Genomic DNA, 24,092 nt, shown 5'->3' on the forward strand with positions numbered 1-24,092 from the left:
ACAATGCTCCAAAGTAAAACACACACACACACCTACTGATATTATCATACTTTCCTCTATAATATGCATCAATATTATAAATTAATATATGTTCTTGATCAGAAACTAATAACCTTATTATAGTAAAACAACATCAAATTAGATTTTGCAGTTCAAAATGGTTGAGCTGAGCTCTCACGTTTACCTCTTCTTCCCAAGACCCCCTTAAAATGATAGGGAATTTTATTTTTTATTTTTTTAAAGATTTTATTTATTTATTTGACAGCGTGAACACAAGCAGGGGGAGTGGCAGGCAGAGGGAGAGGGAGAAGCAGGCTCCCCACAGAGCAGGAAGCCCAATGAGGGGCTCAATCCCAGGACCCTGGGATCATGATCTGAGCCAAAGGCAGACACTTAACCGACTGAGCCACCCAGGCACCCTTGTAGGGAATTTTTAAAAGTAAATATTCACAGCTGTAAAGAGAATAGGAAGATGGGTTACAACAGATGAAGATTTCAACACATTTCTAGAAGACAGAGGACAAAGAAGCATAACAAATAAAATAGGATGAAAGAAGCCAGAGCTTAGAAAATGCAGAAGAAGCCTGAGCAAGCAAGGAGCCAATCCATTCTGCAAGCCCCTAGAGAACCAAGAAACACCTAGTAGGTTAGAGTGCTTGAGTAACAGTTGAAAAGAAAACAGGAGGATTAAATGAAAATGCCTACATGGAGACGTCCAATTCCACCTTACTCCTGTGCAGAGAAGTCACATGCAACTTTTTCTTCTGCCTTATTCTTAAATAAGAATAGATACATTAGGATCAAACAGACATTTTAGAAAACCCTATAACAAGAAAAAAAAACAAAATGAAAAGGGGAAAAAAACTGACCCTAGAAGAATGGAAATAATTCAAGGAATAGTAGAAAAAAAGTAAATTCTAATTTAAGATGAGATTAATAAAATAAATGAAATTTAATAGAAGTATTAGAGATAAAGTCATGATCATCTAAACCATTAAAAAAGATGAAGAGATGCTCAAGACAGAGGTGAAGGGGCACTTGGATGTCTCCGACAGTTAAGCAGCAGACTCTTGATTTCGACTCAGGTCATGATCTCAGGGTCATGAGATCAAGCCCCACATAGGGCTCCACGCTCAGTGGGGAGTCCGCTTGGGATTCTCTCTCTCCTTCTCCCTCTGCCCCTCCCCCCACTCACATGCACACACTCTCTCTCTAATAAATAAGTAAATCTTAAAAAAAAAAGACAGAGGTGTAAGCTTTAACATCTGTCTAATAAGCTCAAGAAAGAATAAAGTGAGAAAATCATCAAAGAAATAGAATTTCCCAGAACTGAAGAACATGAGTCTTCAAAAAGAATGACTCACAGAGTATCCAAAACAATTGTTGCAAACACCTATGCCTAAACAAATCAATGTTAAATTTCAGAGCCCAAACAATAAAAAATAGTAACAGCAACAGCAGTAACAACAGATAATAACAGCAATACTCGTATAGAGCTTAATATCTCCCAGGTACCGTTTTATTTATAAATAATAATTAAATAATAATTCACTTAATTCTCAAAACAAACATACAGGGGCGCCTGGGTGGCTCAGTCAGTTAAGTGTCTGCCTTTGGCTCAGGTCATGATCCCGGGGTCCTGGGATCGAGCCCTGCATCACATCGGCCTCCCTGCTCAGTGGGGAGTCTGCTTCTCCCTCTCCCTCTGCCCCTCCCCCTGCTTGTGGTCTCTCTCTCAAATGAATAAAGTCTTAAAAAAAAAAAACAAACAAGCATACAAAGTGGGGCGCCTGGCTGGTTCAGTCTGAAGAGCACTGATTCTTGATCTCGGGGTTGTGAGTTCAAGCCCCACGTTGGGCACAGAGATTACTTAAACAAATCAATAAGTAAACATAAAAAGGGGCACCTAGGTGGCCTTCGGCTCGGATCATGATCCTGGAGTCCCAGGATAGAGTCCTACATCGGGCTCCCTGCTCAGCAGGGAGTCTGCTTCTCCCTCTGACCCTCCCCCCTCTTATGTGCTTGCTCTCTCATTCTCTCTCAAATAAAATGAGGAAAGTACATAGTGGTTAAAAAAAGGTGTCCCTACAAAATGACATAATCCCAAAAGCTTCAAGACTTTGATTTTAATCACAGAGGAGATACCACTACAAATTCACCAGAATGGTTAAAATGAAAATGACTGACAGCTGATGAAGATGAGCACCTGGAAATTCCACATTGCTTCTAATGGGAGTGTTAATTGGTACAACATGCTTAAAAATCATTAGGGAATATCTGAAATTAAACATGTGCATACCTGGGGTGCCTGGGTGACTCAGTCAGTTAAGCATCTGGCTCTAGATTTCAGCTCAGGTCATGATCTCAGGGTTGTGAGATCAAGCCCTGCGTCAAGCTCCACACTGGGCATAGAGCGTGCTTAAGAGTCTCTCTCTCTCTCTCCCTCTGCCCCTCCCCACCTCTCTCCCGCTCTAAAAAAAATAAACATGTGCACACCCTATAACTCAGCAATTCCACTCATAAGAAATATATCTAGGGCACCTAGGTGGCTCTGTCAGTGAAGCGTCTGACTCTTGATATCAGCTTGGGTGTTGATCTCAGGGTCATGAGTTCAAGCCCTGTGTTGGGCTCTACTTAAAAAAAAGAAAAAACAAAAAAATATATATGTAATGTGTACAAAGAGACATTTACAAGAATGTTCATAGCAGCATATTCATCATAGCCAAATCCTGGAAACAATCCAAATGTCTCTCAGTAATAGAATTATGTGTATTCACTCCATGGAATATAGAGCAATGTAAGTGAACAAGCTACAACTACACACAAGTACATGAAAAACTCTCACAAATGTTGAATCAAAAATACCAATCACAAAGGAATACCTATTGTGCTGTCTCTCTTCTAGAAAGTCCAGAAAAGGAGGAAAACTAAACTATAAGATTAGCAGTTAGTATGTGGCTATCTTTGGGAAAGAAAGACAAAAGCACTTGGCAGTTGTACAAGTGTAGATGCTGGATAAAAGCAACGTTCAGTTTTTTTGACACAGGTAACAGTTTGTCAATGCACTGAGCTACACATTTACATTTTGTGCACTTTTCTATATGACTGTTACATTTCAAAGTAAATACAGTTTTAAAAATCTTGTAAATAATTTTTCTTTAAATCAGTGTTCTTGATATTACCAGAGTATCAGATGGCCATGATCCCAAAATGTAAAACAAAGAAACGAAAAAGTCAACTTGGAAAGTGGACAGAATAAAAACTCTGATTTAAATCTTTTGCAAGTCTTTTGACAAATACACATATTAAATTTATTATAACTAAAACAGATTGGCTTCAAAAGGAAAAGCTATTAATCAATCATGTTGCTGCAGATTATCTTTTTTTTTTCTTTTGGGGACAGATGGGGACAGACAGTAACAGTTCACACATCCGAAGACAAGCTGGAGAGCCATGTCCAGATTTTATCAACTTTCCTCTAAGATTTGTTTAAACGCTCCTTATTTTACACTTCAAAAAATTACACGCATAAAATCCACATAAATTATAATTATTCAATTTTAGTTCCCCAAAGCTTGCAGTTACCACTATCTGTAAGAGAAACACTTTGGTTTAAAACTCGAAAAACTATAAGATTGTTTTCCTTTTGTCAGTGTTGGATGACCTTTACAAAAGACAGAAGATAGGTGATACCTCCTTAGAATTAGGAGAGCATAACCATACTTGCACTCTTTTTCCAACTCTCCAGAAGAGCTAATCCATGACCCACATTTTGTTCCCAAGCTAAAGGGTGTAAAACAGCAATTCTACTTTCAATAAATCTGTACTTTACCCTTAAAATAAAAGCTTGGTGAAAAGAGTCTTTTATATTGTTGTGAAAAATAGTTTACATAAGCAAGTACCCTAGCAAATAAGACATTACTGGATGACAACATTATACACACTAAGCCCAGATTTCAAAAATATGCATCTGACTTCATTCCTAAATTAGTAAAGGATACTGAAAATGTCCATAGTCGATAAGAATAAGGCCTGGATACAGCAATATGCATAATGCATGAGCAATCTGTAAAGAAAAATATTGTGAGAAAGAAATATTGTTACTCAAATCAAACAGGGTAAAACTGTTGTTTGATTTATCACAGCAAATGTCCCCCCCCACCTTCTATTTACCAAAATATTCCTATTTACAAAACAATTCTCTAAAGACTGAAGTTTTCACGGAGGTGACATAGGATACCCCAGTAAAAAGGAAAAAAAAAACACTAAAAGATATTTGTCAGAGAAAGCACTTATTGATATACAAATCAAAGAAGTTAATCTAATGATTGACCCAAAGGAATATCGGTTAAATGGAATAAGAGAATATACAATGACTTCTCAAAATTCCTTCCAGTTTAGTCATTCTCACAAGCCAATTCAAAATTCAGATTTACCAGTAAAGCCATAAATTCAGCATGCTGTCAATTCAGCAGTACATAACTTCTCAAATTCAATGCATCTTATTACTAGAGTCGAACGTTAAAATTATTAGTCTAAGATAAGTTGATGTTTTCTAAATGAAAATTAATTAACAAAAGAATCCCTGCTCTACAACAGCCTATTGCCCAAAGCATGGCTTCTATAAGCTCTATACTTTAATAGTTAAGCCAATAAAACATTTCAGAGATGACATTTCAGGTTGCTTTAAGACTTACCTTTTTCTTGGTTGAGATTTCTTTTAAACAACAACAGTATAACACCACTGCAGGTATATAAATCAGCAAATCAGCAATTAACACTGAAAAAACAAGTAAATCATTTTAAACATGAGTCCATTAGGATTTACAATAACCTATTAAGTGCCATCCTCCCCGCTCCAAGCTCGAGTGGGAATTCTGTTAACAGAGGGCTCTCACCCACTATGGACAAGGCCTTTACATCTAGCCCTTTCCATTCATTCCCTTCACCTCTGCCTAATTTCAATTGCTATGGTGCTACAATTATGATTAAGAGTCCCCTAATTTTCTCTAACAAATTCACGTATTAAGTCAGTTAGATGTGTCCAAAACTAATTCTCTCTTTGCTCTGAGACTTAAAAATTAAGAATACTCAAAGAAAAGGAAAACATTTTTCCCCAGCATCTGTATACTCCAAATTATCTGGTGTGAAGTGTACCTCAAATGTGGCAAATCATGTAAGAATCCTTCTTAAATGTTAATATTTATAAAAACTGCATAAACTTTTGCTAATTAATGCATATAAAGAGCTTGACAGACTCAGGTAAGGAGGAAACTGAAAAAGAAAGTTTAAAATTAAAAAAAATTCATAATTTGGAATGTTCAGTCCTTTTAGAACAAAGAAAAACAAATACATTAAGTTCTTCAACAGTACAAAATAGCTATCCAAAGGGCCTATTTTTTTCTTGTTCCACACTAACTATGGTGTCCAGAATAAAGTAAATGACAGTAAACCGTCAGTTTTAGATGAATGCAATCTATTTTTAACTCTAGCTGCCACATTTAGGGTCACACTGACAAAATGGAATATATTCAAAGGAGCACAACCAGAGGCCTCAAGTCATAATCATACTCAACAAGCTGGCCATCTAAGAAATAGTTAATGTATCTAAGAATATTTAACCTGAAGAAGAGGTGACTTCAAATGTTTGTAGGGTGTTAGGTATACAAAGGATCAGACTCGTTCTATGTAGCCCAAGGAAACAGAACCTAAAGTGATGAGTGGAGGTATAACGTAAGAAGGAAATGTTTAAGGGTGCATGGGTGGCACAGTCGGTTGGGTGACCGACTCTTGGTTTCCTATTCGGTCAAGGTCTCAGGGTCGTGAGATCAAGCCCTATGTTAGGCTCCACACTTGGCATGGAGTCTGCTTGGGATTCTTTCTCCCTCTCTCTTTGCCCCTCCCACTCATGCACATTCTCTATCTTTCAAAATAAATAAATAAATCTTCTAAAAAAGAAATAAAAGAAGGAAATGTTTAATGATTAGGGCTCTCTGAAAATAGAAAAGACTGTTTCTAAAGGTTGTGAGTTTCCTGCAGATACAGGTATTGGTTCAGAAGTTAAATAATCTTCCAGTGAGTATGCAGTTCAGAGAAGATTAAAGCACTGATGAGGGGGAAAGGAGAGTGGTATGGCAGAGGGAACAACAGGCAAAATAATCTCTTGGGCCTGAGATTCCATGACTGGATGAATGATAAAGAGAACAAACTCTGAGTAAATTTAGACTAAGTAAAAGGTATAGAGGAGCATTAAAGTCTAAGTCATGCAAAGCTTTTAAAGAAATTGGGGTGCGGGGGGAAGCCCTGGGTAGCTCTGTCGGTTGAGCATCTACCTTCAGCTCAGGTCATGATCCCAGGGTCCAGGGACTGAGCCCTGCATTGGACTCCCTGCTCAGCAGGGAGTCTGCTTCTCCCTCTGTCCCTCACCCTGCTCTCATGCTCTCTCTCTCACTCTCAAATAAATAAATAAAATCTTAACAAAAAAAAAAAGAGTCCAACTCTTGATTTCAGCTCAGGTCATGATCTTAGGGTTGTGAGATGGAGCCCTGCATCAGGCTCCACGCTCAGCTGGGAGTCAGCTTGAGATTCTCTCTCTCCCTCTCCCTCTGCCTCTCCCCCTGCTCAGGCTCTCTCTCTAAATAAAACTTTTAAAAAATTAAGCAATTAGGGGCACCTGGCTGGCTCAGTCGGAGGAGCACACAATTCTTGATCTCGGGGTGGTAAGTTTGAGCGCCACACTGGGTGTAGAGATTACTTAAGTAAATAAACTTAAAACAAAGCTTTTAAAGAAATCTAATCTTATTACTTTCAAGCTCTTAGAACACCACACAATACACCACACAATAGATGCTCAATAAACATTTGTTGAGGCGCCTGGGTGGCTCAGTTGGTTAAGCGCTGCCTTCGGCTCAGGTCATGATCCCCGGATCCTGGGATCGGGTCCCACATCAGGCTCCCTGCTCCTCGGGGAGCCTGCTTCTCCCTCTCCCTCTGCCTGCTGCTCCCCCCGCCTGTGCTCTCTCTCTCTCTCTGTGTCAAATAAATAAATAAAATCTTTAAAAAAAAATAAATATTTGTTGAATGGATTATTTAATTTAGCAAAAATGCACAGCAATACAATGTATGAGATACAACCAAAAGGTTTACTTTAAGAAAAAGGTTAAAGGGATGTGGAATTAAGATAGTAAAGCAGCAGCTAAACAACTAAAACTTCAATATATGGCTATCTGACCTCAGGTAAGCTATTAGCATCATTCAACTGTGCCTCTACCTCCTCAGATTAAAGTAAGGATAATAATAATATTTAGCTCATTTGGGTGTTAGATGAATTGAGATAATAATAAGTGAAAAGCACCCAGAATGATTCCTTTCTATTCTTTTGTCTTTAGCTTAAACATTTGGTCTTGTATTATACATATATATGTATACATATAGTTATACAATATTAAAAGTCAGTAAGAACAATAGAACTTTTTATCAGTTTGTCCAAAATATTTTTTTAAATCAAAATTTGATTCAGAAAATCAACACTTTGTTGCTCTTTTACCTGTGGTGCGCATAAAGAGCTTATGTGCCTGACTCTCATATCCACGTGATGAATGGAGAGCAATCCAGTCTGGATTTATGAACTTTGCCCTGAAAATCAAAGCATATATACATATACAGTATTACTTGCCACTTTCAGCAATAACAACATCTGAGGACATATGAATCTATCTCAAGAAGTGGCCATTGCTCTTATAAAGTGAGAGAGTCGAGGCCTAAGCTTTACTTTTTTTATTTAATCATGTGAAACTGACTTAAGCTATAACACAGGGTCTACCTCACTCACCTTCCAACAAAACCATGTAACATGTCACAAAAAGCCCTACCTTCACAATTCTTTCAGTGTAAAAACAACCTGATGTGTCACATTTCATTTATTTGTTTATTTGATTTATCCTTTGGTTACTACTAAAGGATCATGTTTTATAGTTTATAATCTTCTCAGTTATAACAGTTGATAACAATAAATAGCTACTAATTATAAATCCTTCCATAAAACTAAACATAACTGTCAAGACAACTTCTCAACCATACTGCATTACTCTGAACACTGCAAAGTATAACTGATTATCATGAACTTTGGGGACTTATTTTTTTATTATGTTATGTTAATCACCATATATTATATCATCAGTTTTTGACTCATTGTTTGCGTATAACACCCAGTGCTCCACGCAGAACGTGCCTTCTTTAATACCCATCACCAGGCTAACCCATCCCCCCACCTCCCTCCCCTCTAGAACCCTCAGTTTGTTTTTCAGAGTCCATAGTCCCTCATGGTTCATCTCCCCCTCTGATTTTGGGGACTTATTTTTAATCCAGGAAGCTAATTTCTACAAAATATAAATAGTCCATTCCAGAAAAAAAGCTTTGCTATACACAACTAACCATATTAGATATATTTGTCAGTGCCCATGTATAATTGGTAGAATCTTGGCTTCAAAACAAAGATAGATTTTTACCTTTCTTTCTAGCCTGTCCTTCAAAGAAATTATGGAAATATTCAAACTTTGATAGTTAACTTACTTACAACCCAATTGCAAAGGTATAGTCTTTATTTTTTTAAGATTTTATTTTTCTATTTGACAGAGGGGGTGGGGGAGCACAACCAGGGGGACCAGCAGACAGAGGGAGAAGCAGGCTCCCTGCTGAGTAGGGAGCCCAACATGGAACTCGATTCCAGGACCCTGGGATCATGATCTGAGCTAAAGGCAGACACCCAACTGACTGAGCCACCCAGGCACCCCAGGTATACTGCTTTATAAACCACGATGCAAAAGTAGCTACAAACAATCTTTCCTCTATTCAACAGATTTCACTGTTTCTTACTAAACCTGCTAAGGGCATAAATATGTAGCTACATTAAGGAAGAAACACTGGGGCACCTGAGTGGCTCAGTTGGTTAGGCAACCGACTCCTGATTTTGGCTCACCTCACAATCTCAGGGTCGTGGGGTCGAGTCCCACATCAGACTCCGTGCTGAGCCTGGAGCCTGCTTAGGATTCTCTCTCCCTCTCCCTCTGCCCCTCCCCTCACTCGCACACATTCTCTCTCTCTCTCTCTCAAAAATAAAAAAAAAAGTAAGAAAGACTTACACATATGCACATAAAAGACTATGATAGGCTGTAAGAGGCGGATAATCCAATCCCCAATACTGTAAATTGTTATCACTACTGTTAAAATACCTGGAAAAAAAAATGAAAGCAACATTCCATTAATCAATATTCAAGAAATAGACTTATAATTTAATATCTCATTTAATATAATTAAAATGAAAAAATGTTATTCAAGGTCAAAAAAATTCATCTAAACTTTTGTCTATTCCCCTTCACTTAAAATTTTTTGTGAAATCACAAGTTTTTGAGTAGAGTAAGTAAATAATTTATTGTCTAAACCAAGACACTCTTGAGAGTAAAAGAGGAAGTTATTAATAATTAAGCCACAACAAGAAATGTAAACCAAGTTTGTACCAAGCAAACCAGAACTTACTGTCACTCTATTAATAAATTGATGATTAACATGTACACAACAAAAAATATGCAACAAAGAAAGATCATTCACTTCTGATAATCTAACAAATTAGAGAAACAATATAAAATCAATTTAAAAAAGTAAAAATATCAGTAACAAAGAACACACAAAGATTTGATTTATGTAAAGAGAAATACCTCATGGAACAGGTACTTTTTTTTTTTTTTAGGATTTTTAAGTAATCTCTACACCCAACATGGGGCTCAAACTCACAACCCCGAGATCAAGAGTCACATGCTCTACCAACTGAGAGAACCAGGCACCCCAGAACAGGTAGACTTTCAGTAAGACTTTGAAAACAATTTAACCAACTTATAATGAGAGCCTATTACATGCAAGATTCTGTGAACTGAGGAAGAAAACTAGGTCTAACATCTGTAAATTAATAGACTCCTAAAGTTGGCCAAAATGGGAAGGCACGATATACAACTACTATGACTGAAGAAATGAAAACTAAGTTTACATAAACAGATTCCTTAATTATATCCTTTATAACTAAGGAGCTTCTTCTATCCAACTTATTTTCTCAGTCCTAAGAATAATTTACAGTAATGGAGACCAAACTATATAACTCACAAATAATCCGTGTTCATAACCTGTTTCAAATGGGTCACAATTTTTTAGTGTCACAATCTCTTAATTTGGGATTAAAATTTTTTCTTTTAAATTAACATTCAAGGGCACCTGGGTGGCTCAGTCGTTAAGTGTCTGCCTTCAGCTCAGGTCATGATCCCAGGGTCCTGGGATCGAGCCCCGCATCAGGCTCCCTGCTCAGCCGGGAGCCTGCTTCTCCCTCTCCTGCTCCCCCTGCTTGTGTTCCCTCTCTCGCTGTGTCTCTCTCTGTCAAATAAATAAAATCTTCAAAAAATAAAAAAAATAAACATTCAATGTCATTAAATAATCTATTGTTCATCTTCAGAAGGTCTGCTTTGTTTAGTCACATAAATTGTAGGTTTGTATGGAAGGGATGGGGATTAATAAAATGATCAAGGCATGCTGCACAGCCAAGAGATGTGGGCATAGGGTACTATAGTATGTACCATCTGGCAGTAGTTGTCACTCCAGGAGCGACATCCATGTGAACCACCCTACGTCCTATATCTGGCTGGAACTTGAAGCCAAGAGGTAGTGAATCCAAGAATGTCCAGGTTAGTTGGAGCTCCTTTTGACAGCTTGAATCTGGGAAACTGGGCCAGGCTAAGAGTGGAGACCAGAGGACTCACTTCTCTGGTGCCCTCTGAAGATAGGCACCAATTGTGTTATTTCCGAATTCACCTTATTACCAGGTACACTGGCATAAAGTTTTATTGCATCAACCTCACAGAGTTGTAGAAGGATTGGGTTAAATACATAAAGCTGTTAAATCATTGCCTGACATACAACAAATACACAATAGTAGTTTTAACTGCCTATTAGCCACAAAACTACTGGAAATGGATCTAGCAATGGAAAACCACTTTGACCAATACAATTTCATTTGGTTTTCTGTTTCTTATAAGACAAAAGCTATTTTTTGTTTACCTTAACCTTGAGATTCTCTGGAGATAAGTAAAAGAGGCACTGACAGCAAAGATACATACTAACAGTAAAGTCCCTAGTTGAACTGGGAAGAAAGAATGACAGGGCTAACAACCTTTATGGAAAAAGCAGCTTTAAAACGTTTCAAGTAGGGCGCCTGGGTGGCTCAGTCAGTAAAGCGTCTGCCTTTGGCTCAGGTCATGATCCCAGGGTCCTGGTATCCAGCCTCATGTCAGGCGCCCTGCTCAGCGGGGAGTCTGCTTCTCCCCATCCATTTACCCCTCCCCCCTGCCCCCTGCTCCTTCTCTCTCTCTCTCGCACTCTGTCTCTCTCTCAAATAAATAAATAAAATATTTTAAAAATAAATAAATGTTTCAAGTAAAGCTGCAAAATCTACCAGTAGAAACAAAGCAACTAGTTAATTCTCCTGCTTTATATATTTTGGATATATCTGAAAAGTTGTATAAATGCTATCAATATGTTGAAATGTATTTTCCCAACAAATCCCCATATAATCTCAGTAGATGTTTTGTCAGAAAAAAATTGGCTGCCATATGAATTATGAAATTACATTCAAGAGTGTTATTATTAACTTCAAGATACATTTTTTTCTAATATACAACCCACAATCATGGGTATTTTTGCTTTTAAAAAATATATATTTTAAAGTGAAATAGTTTCAAACTTACAGAAGAGTTTCAACAATAGTTCAAAGAACTTCTGTACATCAAAATTTAAAGTTTTTATATGAAAAAAGACACCATAAGAAAAGTTTAAAGACAAGAACAGGAAGATATTTATTTTATACACACACACACACACACACACACACACACACACACACACAAGAAAAATTATTAAAACATAGAATACTGTTGTAGCAGACAGACTTTAAGGTCATCATGAACCCCATCTCCTGTTGTTCATACCCCTGAGTATGTACAACCCCCTCACCTTGAGCGTGGGCAAGACCTGTGACTTGCTTGTAACCAACAGAATATGGCAAAGGTGATAGAAGTCACTCTTGTGCTTATGTTTTATGTATATGTAAGATTCCATCTTGTTAGCAAGTATGCTAGAGAAGGCTCCTTCCACTGACTGTGAAGAGGCAAGCTGTCATGTTTTAGTAAGTGACCATATTGGAGAAGCCACATGGCAAAAAACTACAAGTAAACTCTAGGAGCTGAGAGTAGCTTCCAACAAGAAACTGAAGCCCCCATCTTATAGATGCAAGAAAATTCATTCTGCCAACAGCCGGAGGTACCTTGGTAATGGTTGCTTCTGCAATTGAACCTCTGAGAAGACTAGAGCCCCCGCTAACAGCAGGATTACATGCAGCCTTCGGAGGCCCTGAGCAGAATATCAAGCTAAGCCATGCCTAGACTTTTGACCTAAAAAAACCTTTGTGATTAAAAAATATGTGTTTAAGTAATTACCATTTGTGGTCATTTGTTAACACAGCATAGAAAATTAATATACAGTAGTCTTCCCTTATCCACAGTTTACTCTCTGTGATTACAGTTACCAGTGGTCAACTGCAGTCTGCAAGCAGGTTGTCCTCCTCACGTATCCTCAGGAGGTCAACAGTAGCTTAATGCTATATCACAATGCCTATGTCATTCATCTCACTTCATCTCATCCCATAGACCTTTTATCATCTCACATCATCACAAGAAAAAAGTGAGTACAGTCTAATAAGATATTTTGAGAGAGAGAAACACATTCATGTAACTTTTATTACAGTACATTGTGATAAATATTCTATTTTATTACTAATTGTTGTTATTAATCTTTTACTCTGCTTATTTATGAATTAAACATTATCATTGGTATGAATGTATAGGAAAAACCATAGCCTATAGGGTTTGGTGTTATCAATAGCTTCAGGTATCCATTGGGGGTATTGGAGCTTATGCCCCATGGGTAATGGGAGACTATTGTAACTTTATTTAAAAATCATACAAATTATTATAAAAAAGATCAGCAACCCAACAAAAACATGGAAAAAAGATATGAGTATGCAAATTTGAGAAGAAATATGGTGATCAGCAAATATATTAAAAGATGCTCAATATCACAAGTACTCAAGAAAATGGAAATTTTACAAGTCCCGTGTTATTAAGTGTTGATAAATGTATGTGGAAAGAAGATATTCTAGTGTTGGTATCCATTAAAACTACTTCAGAGATTCCACACTTCTAAGAATCTACCTAGAAAAAACATGTGCACAGGGAAAATATACTTTATTTAATCATTCCCCTACTAAAAGATATTTTATTTTTTTTTAAAGATTTTATTTATTTATTTATTCGAGAGAGAGAGAATGAGAGAGAGAGAGAGAGAGAGCACATGAGAGGGGGAAGGGTCAGAGGGAGAAGCAGACTCCCTGCTGAGCAGGGAGCCCGATGTGGGACTCGATCCCGGGACTCCAGGATCATGACCTGAGCCGAAGGCAGTCGCTTAACCAACTGAGCCACCCAGGCGCCCCCTACTAAAAGATATTTTAGAGTATTTCAGGTTTCTCATTACTATAAACAATGCTGAAATAAGCAACTATGCCCACCAATTCTTTTTTTTTTAATTTTATTTATTTATTTGACAGAGAGAGGGACACAGCGAGAGAGGGAACACAAGCAGGGGCAGTGGGAGAGGGAGAAGCAGACTTCCCGCCAAGCAGGGAGCCCGATGTGGGGCTCGATCCCAGGACCCCGGGACCATGACCCGAGCCGAAGGCAATGTCTAACAACTAAGCCACCCAGGTGCCCCCCAATTCTCTTGATTTATAAAACTGTGATTTCATTTAGAAAGCAACAAGCTCAGGGTAGGTGGACTCTTCCCCTAACCCCAGGTATAAACCATGCCTGCACTGAGCCAACCATTTCTTTTTAATAATGATTGCTTTAAATGTGGGAAAGAAGGGAGCCTGGGTGGCTCAGTTGGTTGGGCAACTGCCTTCGGATTGGATTGTGATCCCAGGGTCCCTGGGATCGAGCTCCGCATCAGGCTCCCTGCTCCGCGGGAAGCCTGCTTCTCCCTCTCCCTCTGCAGCTCTCCCTGCTTATGCTCACTCTCTGTCAAATCAATAAATAAATCTTTTTTTTTTTAAAGATTTTATTTATTTATTTGAGAGAGAGAGAATGAGAGATAGAAAGCACGAGAGGGAAGAGGGTCAGAGGGAGAAGGAGACTCCCTGCTGAGCAGCTAGCCCGATGTGGGACTCAATCCCGGGACTCCAGGATCATGACCTGAGCCGAAAGCAGTCGCTTAACCAACTGAGCCACCCAGGCGCCCAATAAATAAATCTTTAAAAATTAATTAATTAGGGCGCCTGGGTGGCTCAGTTGGTTGAGCAACTGCCTCTGGCTTGGGTCATGATCCTGGAGTCCCGCATCGGGCTCCCTGCTCGGCGAGGAGTCTGCTTCTCCCTCTGACCCTCCCCCCTCTCATGTGCTCTCTCTCATTCTCTCTCTCTTTCAAATAAATAAATAAATAAAATCTTTTAAAAAATTAATTAATGTGGGAAAGATTTTGCTCCTTGACAAAAAGAAAGGTAGAAAGATGGTATTCCTATTATTCTTGCCTTGAACATGGTTGTATAAAGTTACAATGCTTGTAGGCTGAGCAATCATCTACTGACCATGGAGTGAGTACACTCAGGATGAAAAGCCAACATGTCAAGAAGAAAGAATGGCAGAGAGGAAGGAATGGAAAAAGCCTAAGTCCTGTGGGAAAGATTTTGCTCCTTGACAAAAAGAAAGGTAGAAAGATGGTATTCCTATTATTCTTGCCTTGAACATGGTTGTATAAAGTTACAATGCTTGTAGGCTGAGCAATCATCTACTGACCATGGAGTGAGTACACTCAGGATGAAAAGCCAACATGTCAAGAAGAAAGAATGGCAGAGAGGAAGGAATGGAAAAAGCCTAAGTCCTGTGGGAAAGATTTTGCTCCTTGACAAAAAGAAAGGTAGAAAGATGGTATTCCTATTATTCTTGCCTTGAACATGGTTGTATAAAGTTACAATGCTTGTAGGCTGAGCAATCATCTACTGACCATGGAGTGAGTACACTCAGGATGAAAAGCCAACATGTCAAGAAGAAAGAATGGCAGAGAGGAAGGAATGGAAAAAGCCTAAGTCCTGGATTGTTATTACTGAGCCACTTTACCAGCATTACAATGACCTACTTCTTGAGATAACTGAATTATTTTATTGCTTAAGCTACTATTACTCAAGTTTCCTATCACTTGATGCCAAAAGTCCTGATTCCACACATAAGGAATTTTCATTATAAAATTTATCATAAAATTAAAGAAATAAGTTCTATTTTCCTTCTTAAAATAATACACAATGAATAAATAATACAAGTTTTCTTTTAATTTAGAATTATCAAAACTAACACTTTTAGGGGCGCTTGAGTGGCTCAGTTGTTAAGCGCCCGCCTTCGCCTCAGGTCATGATCCCGGGGTCCTGCGATCGAGCCCCGCATCCGGGTCTCTGCTCCACGGGGAAGCCTGCTTCTCCCTCTTCCACTCCCCCTGCTTGTGTTCCTGCTCTCGCTATCTCTCTCTGTCAAATAAATAAATAAAATCTTTAAAAAACAAAAAAATTAACACTTTTAAAGTTAACATGACCAATCCTGATATCATATTTTAAACAACTATGTCACTTGGAAAGAGTTTTGACTAATTACACTATAGCTTACTCTAGGTAAAAAGAGAAAGACTTCACTCTTGGAAAACTGAAGTAAAAAATAAGAAATCACACATTCAAACATGAGTCTGAAACAGATTAGTTTCTCTTAGAATTGTCAGGTGTACATTTTTGGCTTTTCTAGTCTATCCACTAATAAAGAGAAAATTTCTGACATTTATTGTACTAAATCACATTTCTTAGATTTCTTATGACCTTTGTGAGGTACTGCACAATCGACTAATGATAAATCATACTTCTTTATACCATATGTCTCTGTTTCTGAGCCTACCATTCAGGATTCTCAAGCTATACACTGCCTAATAAAGATTTCAACATTATAAAATTTACCACCATGATTACTTTAGACATTTCATAATATTTAAGGCTCACAGACCACAGTTAAAACTGAATCACCGAATTCTATCTGAGGTATACATTTCTGGTTTTTAACAAAGAAAAAGAATGAAAATGTATACATGTAATCAACTCTTGATTATCTGGGCCAAAGTAGGAGACAATTGGTACAAAAAACTGAAAAATGAGATCTATGTATTAGAATAACCCACCCTCCATACTGAATTGAGATTATATTCTCACTCCTGGAATCAATGTTTTCTCCACTAACATTAAGCCGAATGCTGCAATTTATTACTTTTCTGTAATCTTTCAATACTAAATATCACAATTACTTTTGTATCAAAATCTTTGTTGAGAAGTACTTACCATAGAATAGTCAAAAATACAATTATCTTTTCCATGTAATTTTTACAAAGGAATAAAAAAGAATTACAAAACTCAAAAGCAATGAGCTGGTTTCTATCAGCAAATATTACCTTATTCTATCAATCAAGCAAGAGAAAAACACATTAAGAATGTACTAGTAATTGGAACAATAATACTCATTGGTTAAATCATTGTATGAGGATATGAAAGATGCTCAAAACAGTACAATAAAGAATAGTGCCAAATATTTTTCTGGTCTCTATTTTAAATGCTCTCCGACTAGGGTACAGCCTACCAACCTATTAATAGGGAGTTTAATATGAAGTTTGTGCATGAAAATCTCTCATAAATGAACTATATAAAAGCAGTGACAAAGAACAAAGAATCCTAAAATGTTTATGGAACCATAAAAGACCCCAAATAGCCAAAACAATTTTGAGAAAGGACAAAGCTGGAGATATCTCATTCCCTGATTTCAAACTATCAAAGCTATAATAATCAAAACAGTATGGTACTAGCATGAAACAGACACAAAGATCTGGAAAGAAATGGAAAAGAATAGGGAGCCCAGAAATAAACCTATGGACATAAGGTCAATTAATCTATGACAAAGGATGTAAGAATATTCAATGCGGAAATGACAATCTCTTCAATAAATGGTGTTGGGAAAACTGGACAGCTACATGCAAAAGAATGAAACTGGACCACTATCCTACACCATACACAAAAATAAATTCAAAAGGTGTTAAGAATTTGAATATAAAACCTGAAACCACAAAACTACTAGAAGAAAACATAAGCAGTAAGCTCTTTGACATCGGTCTTAGCACTGTATTTTTGGACCAATCCCCTAAGGCAAGGACAACAAAAGCTAAAATAAACAAACAGGATTACATCAAACTAAAAAGCTTTTGTACGATGAAGGAAATCAAGAACAAAACAAAAAGGAAACCAACTGAATGGGAGAAGATATTTGCAAATCATATATCCAGTAAGGGGTTATATCCAAAATATATAAAGAACTTACACAACTTGTATCAAAAAACAAACAACCAAAATAAAGAACAGGCAGAGGACTTAAATAGCCATTTTTTCAAAAAAGACATACAGATGACCAACAGGCACATAAAAAGATGCTCAACATCACTAATAATCAGAAAGATGCAAATCAAAACCACAATGAGATAACATCTCATCACACTGGTCAGATTGGCTAATATCAAAAAGATAAGAAACAAGTGTTGGTAAGGACATGGAGAAAAGGGAATCCATGAACTGCTGGGAATATAACTTGGTGCAGCCACTATGGAAAACAGCAAGAAGGTTCCTCAAAAAATTAAAAATAGAACTAGCATAAAATCCAGCAATTCTACTTCTAGGTACTTATCCAAAGAAAATGGAAACACCAATTCGAAGAGATATATGCATCCCTATGTTCACTGTAGCATTATTTACAATAGCCAAGATACGGAACCAACCTAAGTATCCATTGCTAGATAAATGGATAAAGACGATGTGGTATACAAGTAACTCTTGAACAATACAGAGGTTAGGGGCCTCGACCTGACACAGCTGAAAATCCATGTATAACTTCTGACTCCCCAACACTTAATTACTAATAACCTGTTGACTGGAAGCCTTACCAGTAACATAAACAGTTGATTAACACATATTTTGTATGTTTTATGTATCATATACTGTATTCTTCCAATAAAGTAGAGAAAAGAAAATGCTATTAAAATTATAAGTAAGGGAAAATACATTGATAGTACTGTACTATATTTATTTTAAAAATCCATATATAAGTGGACCTTTGTAGTTCATTCAAACCTTATTTATAAAATAAGTAAATCATGGGGATATAAACCACAGCACAGGGAATATAGTCAATAATATTATAATAAGTTTGTATGGTTAACAGATGGTGACTAGACTTATCATGGAGATCATTTCATAAAGTATAAAAATATTAAATCACTATAATGTACACCTGAAACTAACAGGATTTTTATGTCTACTATATTTCAATTTAAAAATAATAATAAATGTATTTTAACTTTGAAAAAAAAAGATATCATATAATTTCCTCACGTAAAATCCCACAAAATGGTTCTTTTGGATTCTAATGACTCAAATAATTTATCAACATACAGAAAAAAAAAAGCAGTGACTAAAGCAATCAACAGAACAATGCAAACAGTTTGTGTAGCCAGTCTCTCATAAAATAATTAGGCATCCAATAAGTCAATAAATAAAGTCATCAATTGTTACCAGAATATGTTTGATAAAAATGACAAACAAATTTCTGTAAAGATATAACCACACCTAACATTTCCTGAAAGCTCATTTTGTTGCAGACACTGGTCTAAGTGCTTTACATGTATCATTTTATTCAATCCTCATAATAACCCAGTGAAATATGTACTCTATCATTTCCACTCTACAAGTGATAAAACCATAGCAGAGAAATTAAATAATTTCACCAAAGTTCACACAGCTAGTAAATAGTAGAGACAGGATCTGAACTCAGGCGGTCCAACTTGAGCACCAACATTCCCTACCACTAAGCTACTGCTCGTTCTATCTCATTCACTCCTAATAAAGAAACTTTGCAAAACCACCAGGAAAAATACTGCTAGCCCAGGATGGTTCTTCAGTTTACGTCCAGAGGAGCCTCTAAGGTATATAGCGTTCTATCCTCAAAGTTCTTAGCATATTCCAGGTGCTGAGTACATGAGTAACTTTCAGGAGTATAAAATTTCAAAGATGAGCCTATAATATGCAAGGTAATACAAGAAAATGAGGATGCTGAAGATGAATAGCATACTTTCCTTTTAAATTATCTTAAATAATCTGTATTAACTATGATAAACAATAAAATCAAGTTAAAATGATCCATACCATTGTTTGACTGGTAAATTAAAAGTAATTTCTTGCCAGTGTCTCTGAGCTTCATAATCACCAAACATCGGGGGTTTTCCAGCACCTAGATGAAAGGTAAAAAGAGCCAGACAACAATATACTTTACTATATCAATGATATTTATTTCCTTATGAAAATTGTCTAAATTATAGAAAGGCAGTGTCGGTTAAAGAACAGAGACATTACCGAAACAGCAGAGATGAGGTGTGAATCCTAGCACTGCTAGTACACTGAGTGACTGTGTGACCTTGGACAAATTCCTTAACCTCCCTAAGCTTCCGCACATTAAAAACAGAATATACGCAGGGGTGCCTGGGTGTCTCGGTTGGTTAAGTGTCTGCCTTTGCCTCAGGTCATGATCCCAGGGTCCTGGGGTCGAGCCCCACATCCGCTCCTTGCTCAGAGGGGAGCCTGCTTCTCCCCTGCCTGCCACTCCCCCTGCTTGTGCTTGCTCTCTCCCTCTCTCTCTGTATCAAATATATAAAATCTTTAAAAAAGAAATACAAGCTATTGTTAACATTAGTTAATAATACTAATTATAAAATATCCAAGTTTATTCTTACTTCATGAGAAAGACTATCAATTATACTGTCCAGTAAGTATCTAAAACAATAATAATAATGAGTACCTATATTTTACATGGGGCTTTTGCAAACTAAATATAAATAACTGAAGGTCAAGTATAGAACCAAAACCAGACTACATGTCACAAAGACATTTGTTAGGTCAGGCTTTGCTGACTGTCAAATGACTGATATAAAGACTGTCGGTTTACAGCTTTTTTTTTTTAATTTAAAAATTGCTAATAGGGATAATGAATCTTTAATAACTAACAATTGATAGCACCTACTATGTGCCAGATACAGCACTGAAATAAGTATTATTATTAGCCCCACTTTACAGCTGAAAAAACAGAGGCAGTTCACCCAGGCATCAAGTGGCAGAGTCTGGATTTAAACTCAGGCAAACTGGCTCCATAATCCATGCTTTTAACTCCTACTTTATATTGCTCACAGCTTGGTTAAGTAGGTTATTAACCTTAAGTCATGTTAAATGACATAAAGGTAATTCCATTTAGTAAATAGTAAACATCCACTATTTAACCAGCAGTTAACTACAAAATTATGAGAAACCCAGACATGTACAGTACAGTCACAGGTTTTTAAATCAGCAACTGAAAATCACATACAAATATACTCAATCCATTAGTTATTAATTAATGCCACACTGCAGAATGATATATTAACACTCATTCAAATCCAACCCAGATTTTCTCCAGTTTTGGAACACTACATTAAGTAGGGCTTTTTGCATGTAATGACTACATTATACCAATATTCTTTAATGGCTAGTATCTTCACCTAAGGAGATATCCCCACTGTTGAGATAATCACGGGAAAAGCAGATTAACATCTCCAAAGCATATATAGAGAGTGACTATCACAAGCAATTACCCACAGTACACAGACACACGTATACACACACACATATACACACATACACACACACCTGTCCCTCTCTCAAAAAATACTGTCTTTTTCATTTTTGTATTCTCAGATGTAATGGCAAACTGGTAGATTCTCAGTGAAATGATGCTGAAGCAAGAATACTGATACAATCAGTGTGATATAGCAAGGATTTTAAGTTCAAAAATTTGAAATTTTGAGTCCCTGATTTTCCACTTACCATACGTGCAACATTAAGCAATTTGTGATGGCAGACCAAATTATGCTGACTATTCTAATACAATGCCCATTTATTGGTTCTTGCCCAAAACATCTTTAAGTCATTGTCAGAGACTTTAAAATTCCAAGACTCTGTTCATGCTGCTTACTCCCTGTTTATACATCCCTTCCATTAACTCATATCCAATCTTTAAGAATCACCTCAAATTCCAAATTCTCCATGAAACCTTCCTTATAAATTAAAAACACATTGTTCGCTGATTTTTTTTTTTTATTTGAGAGAGAGAGGGAGAGCACTAGCAGGGAGAGGGAGAAAGTGAGAGGGAGAAGCAGGCTCCCCACAGACTACAAAGCCCAACACGGGGCTTGATCCCAGGACAGTGATCATGATCTCAGCCAAAATCAGATGCTTAATTGACTGAGTCACCCAGGAGCCTCCATTGTTCACTGATTATTTACTTCTCATAATACTTATATTTTCGTATCACCTATTTTGTCACATGACTATACTATTTCCTAATTGCTACCCAAGTAAGAATTTTAGTTCCTATGAACAAGAGAATATGATTTTCCAGAGTTCAAAGGAAACATTGGTATATACATACTTTCATTAAAAACTTATTAACTGAACAGGAGAGGGAGAATAACCTTTTTTTTTTTTTTAAGTTAAAATATCCCCAGTGAACTGCAACTTTTGCATGTGCATTTTATATAGGATAGGAATGTGTGTTTCGGGACACCTGGGTGGCTCAGTCGGTTAAGTGTCTGCCTTTGGCTCAGGTCATAATCTCAGGGTTGTGGGATCAAGCCCCGCATCGCATCGTGCACCCTGCTCAGTGGGGAGCCTGCTTCTCCCTCTGCCTGCAACTTCCCGTTTGTGCTCTCTCTCTGACAAATAAATAAATAAAATCTTAAAAAAAAAAAGAATGTTTGTTTCTACTTTAAGGAATATAACCATTGTCTATGGCTTCTTTTGTGGGGGGGAGGAGTTGATTTCTATTTTTTGTTTGTTTTGTTTTTGTTTGTTTAGTTCCACTGGGATAATAAAAGTCAGAGAGGATCTTAGGTAATTTTCTACACCTGAAAAAATCCAACTATCTAGATTTTCTGAAATTGCTCTAGACAGGTGGTCAATGTGGAAGAATTTATTACCATTCTCTAACAAATAGAAGAATGGATAATGACTCTCTTTAGGGTTGAGAAACAAGTTTCTATCCAGAGTCTGACCTACTTCAATAAATCCAGCTGACACTGGCTATGAAATTAGTACTTAAGTTTTTAAAACTGCTAAAGTGCCCTTAAAGCAACCCAGAAGGACAACCCAACTGTACCTGTGGGAGATTCACCTGGGAAGGACAAAAAGGATTCCTTCCACAGTGATTAATTCTACAAATTCATTTACATAAAATTCAGAATTACATAAAGAAAACACACTAATATATATTCATGGAGTTTCAATTTTGTCTTGTTCTCAGGGAAATGGGCTTAAGCAGCACTTATTCATTTTATCAATTGTTGCTGAACTATTCAGAATTATACTATAATTTAAAAAACAAGTAGTTTCTTTGATAACAATACATTCTAACTGCCTTTACATTTAAATTTTAAACATTCTAAGAAAAGAGAATTTGGCTAAAATTTTCCAGAACAAAATCCCCCTTTTATATGTTCTTGGTGAGTAAGAAGAAACATTATAAATAGCAATGGGTAACTTGAGAGAAACTAAGCAATAAAATAAACATTTCTTCTTCTTTTTTTTTTTTAAGATTTAGTTATTTGAGAGAGGGAGAGCGCACGAGTGAGGGGAGAGGGCGAGGGAGAGTCTTCAAGTCGACTCCCCACTGAGTGTGGAGTCTGATCCCAGGACCCTGAGATCACGACCTGAGCTAAAACCGAGAGTCAGATGCCTAACTGACTGAGCCACCCAGGTGCCCCAAAACTAACTAATTAAATAGAATACAGTCATACTTTAACAATGATTGATATGTTGCAAAAAATAAAAAATAAAAAAAGATTCTCTATGGCTTATCCCTTCTAAACAGCCAATAAAACTTTGTGGGGAAAAGAGTATTAGAATAAAATAACTTTCCTTGGTTCAAGTATTACTATTTGCTCAACAACTATAGAGAAACCATGAATCTCTATAAGACATAAGAAACAATCAATACTAAAATTAGAATTTGTTTCCTCCCTGGGGCTCCTGGTTGGCTCAGTTGGTAAAGCATGAGACTCGATCTCAGGGCTGTGAGTTCAAGCTCCATGATGGGTGAAGAGATTACTAAAACATGAATACCCCCCCAAAAAAGAATTTATTTCCTCCCCAAAGTTTGTTTAAAAGTAACAAGCAGGGGTGCCTGCATAGCTCAGTCTGTTAAGAGTGGTTCAACATCTGCCTTTGGCTCAGGTCCTGATCCCAACATCCTGGGATCGACCTGGGGCTCCTTGCTCAGCGGGGAGTCTGCTTCTCCCTCCCCCAGGTCCTGCGAGCACATGCCCACGCGGTCGCTCGCGCTCTCTCTCTCTCCTCCCCTCTCAAATAAATATTTTTTAATTAAGTAAATAAAAATAACAAGCAATATTTATTCAATATTTTTAGGTCTGTAAAAATCAATTACATGAGCAGCATTTAAGTTAGGGGTATAATGTAAATATGTAAGGGGTACACATTTTAGAAAAATTTAAATTACAATACACATAAGTAGTTTGTCTATACAATATATGCATTTCCAAAGGAAAAATAATGGATTAATACTAAGCAAGCTAACCTGAGCTTCCTCACTTGAGTGCTTCCTAATTACAATCTTAAAACAAGATAAATGAAAAGCAAATTAAAATAAGCATGTTAAAAAGAAATTATAACAAAAAAGGTATTTTAATTAAGAGAAAAAAATCTCAGCAGAATCACAGATGTCATTCTTTAATTCTGCCAGCCTCCTATGATATAGAAGTTCTTTACAAGTGCTAAAAATGTTGTA

At 37.0% G+C, this 24,092-nt stretch overlaps 1 protein-coding gene across 3 annotated transcripts in view; it reads right to left on the bottom strand.

Moving 5' to 3' along the window:
* Positions 1-24,092, bottom strand: part of ALG6 (ALG6 alpha-1,3-glucosyltransferase) — a 71,256-nt gene that overhangs the window by 32,573 nt on the left and 14,591 nt on the right. For all 3 annotated transcript variants that reach the window (XM_028106922.1, XM_028106920.1, XM_028106921.2), the window contains exons 3-7: positions 19,412-19,496; positions 9,141-9,230; positions 7,547-7,635; positions 4,698-4,780; positions 4,002-4,066 (exon numbers count right to left, since the gene is read on the bottom strand). In XM_028106922.1, coding sequence (XP_027962723.1) covers positions 4,002-4,066; positions 4,698-4,780; positions 7,547-7,635; positions 9,141-9,230; positions 19,412-19,496 — 412 coding nt within the window. The remainder of the gene's footprint in view (positions 1-4,001; positions 4,067-4,697; positions 4,781-7,546; positions 7,636-9,140; positions 9,231-19,411; positions 19,497-24,092) is intronic.

Source organism: Eumetopias jubatus, unplaced genomic scaffold, assembly GCF_037043125.1.
Source record: "Eumetopias jubatus isolate StellerSeaLion01/CBP00866 unplaced genomic scaffold, mEumJub1_p1.0 scaffold_4, whole genome shotgun sequence".
NCBI lineage: Eukaryota > Metazoa > Chordata > Mammalia > Carnivora > Otariidae > Eumetopias > Eumetopias jubatus.